The 1403-nt window shown below is 42.8% G+C and overlaps 1 protein-coding gene across 1 annotated transcript in view; it reads left to right on the top strand.

Annotated features, from left to right (window-relative positions):
• SYNE3 (spectrin repeat containing nuclear envelope family member 3) overlaps nucleotides 1-1403 on the top strand; it is a 48799-nt gene that overhangs the window by 33095 nt on the left and 14301 nt on the right. The window contains exon 18 of the mRNA XM_018563679.1: nucleotides 120-218. Coding sequence (XP_018419181.1) covers nucleotides 120-218 — 99 coding nt within the window. The remainder of the gene's footprint in view (nucleotides 1-119; nucleotides 219-1403) is intronic.

Raw genomic sequence — 1403 nt, forward strand, 5'->3', positions numbered from 1 at the left:
TTGGCCGGGAAGCCGGCTTCATGCCCCCTCGTCACTATATATATATATATATAATATAATATCTAATATTATAATATGATAATAATATAAATATCTATAATAATATCTTCTTTTGGCAGTACTGACATCGATGGATATTCCAGCAGCAGTTCATCAAAGGATGACAGCAGTGATTCCAGTAACAGAACCCAAACTGGGCACACTGGGAATCTGAGCAGGTGACCTGAAAATTTTATTTAAATTCTGTTTGTAAGCCAATAAGAAGCTGCCAGATAATATTCTGTGATGGTAAAAGGCTCAATGTACAAGGCTAACACACAATGATAAGGATCCTTATTTTCATAAAAATAATAATAATTAGCGGAGCCCAATAAGATACAGAAACATTAGTTACACAGCTAAAAATAAAGCTCCTTATCCTTGTTATAAATCATTGTGTATTGAACCGAATGTTAGTTTTTACGATGAAGCGTTGGCTTTATAAATGATATTAGATGATCGGAGGAATAATTCTATTTTCATGTAGCAGAGGCTTACTGTATATAACGTAAAAGGAGAACTATGAGGTGAGTGATTTTCACTCACCTCATAGTTCTAGCCGACCTGTGACAATGAGACTGTCACAGGTCGGCTCAGTAGATCGGGAAGTGAGCGAACACATATCGGCGTTCGCTCACTTCTCGATCCTGTCACAGCTTCCTGCCGTGACAGAGGAGGGGCTGGATTCCCCCTCCCCGCTCCGATCCTCCAGCACTGACTGGCGGAATGGACGGGGGAGGGGGCGGGTACAGCTGGCTCTGCCTCTAGATAGGCAGAGCCAGCTGTCACTCACGCAGCTGGGCGGATCCAGACATAATTTTCGGGATCCGCTTCAGCTGCGGCGTCTCAGTATACCGCGAGCTTAGGGTAACGGGAGGACGCTAGTTTGTGTCCTCCCGTTACCCTAAGGAGAACTATGGGGAAAAGCCCTAACCCCATAGTTCTCCTTTAAAAATGCACCTTTTAAAAAGAACTTGTCACAAGCAGCCACATGTAAGAATCTGGATATTCGTGTTTAAATGATGACAATTCTACAGGCTTACATATGAAAGGTTTATATTTGCTCACTTGTTTAGTTTTATGTACTTTGTCTTACTCTTCTAAATTGTATTATAACCACCAAGTCACATGACTCATTGGTTAAGATGCTCCTCACCCACTGCAAACCAAGACGGTTAAAATGGCAGTAACGATCAGACCTCAGCAAATGATTGATGCCATGACGCAGGCTGACGAGTCAGTTTGCTGAGGGACCACAACACCCACGTTGGTCTCTACAGAGTCTAGGACCAAAGCTGGCCCCATATTGAATGGCCATCTGAACCCTCAACTTAGATTTCAATCTGCTTTGCCATGGGAGGTTT

This window comes from Nanorana parkeri, unplaced genomic scaffold (genome assembly GCF_000935625.1).
Source record: "Nanorana parkeri isolate BGI_ZX_2015 unplaced genomic scaffold, ASM93562v1 scaffold685, whole genome shotgun sequence".
NCBI lineage: Eukaryota > Metazoa > Chordata > Amphibia > Anura > Dicroglossidae > Nanorana > Nanorana parkeri.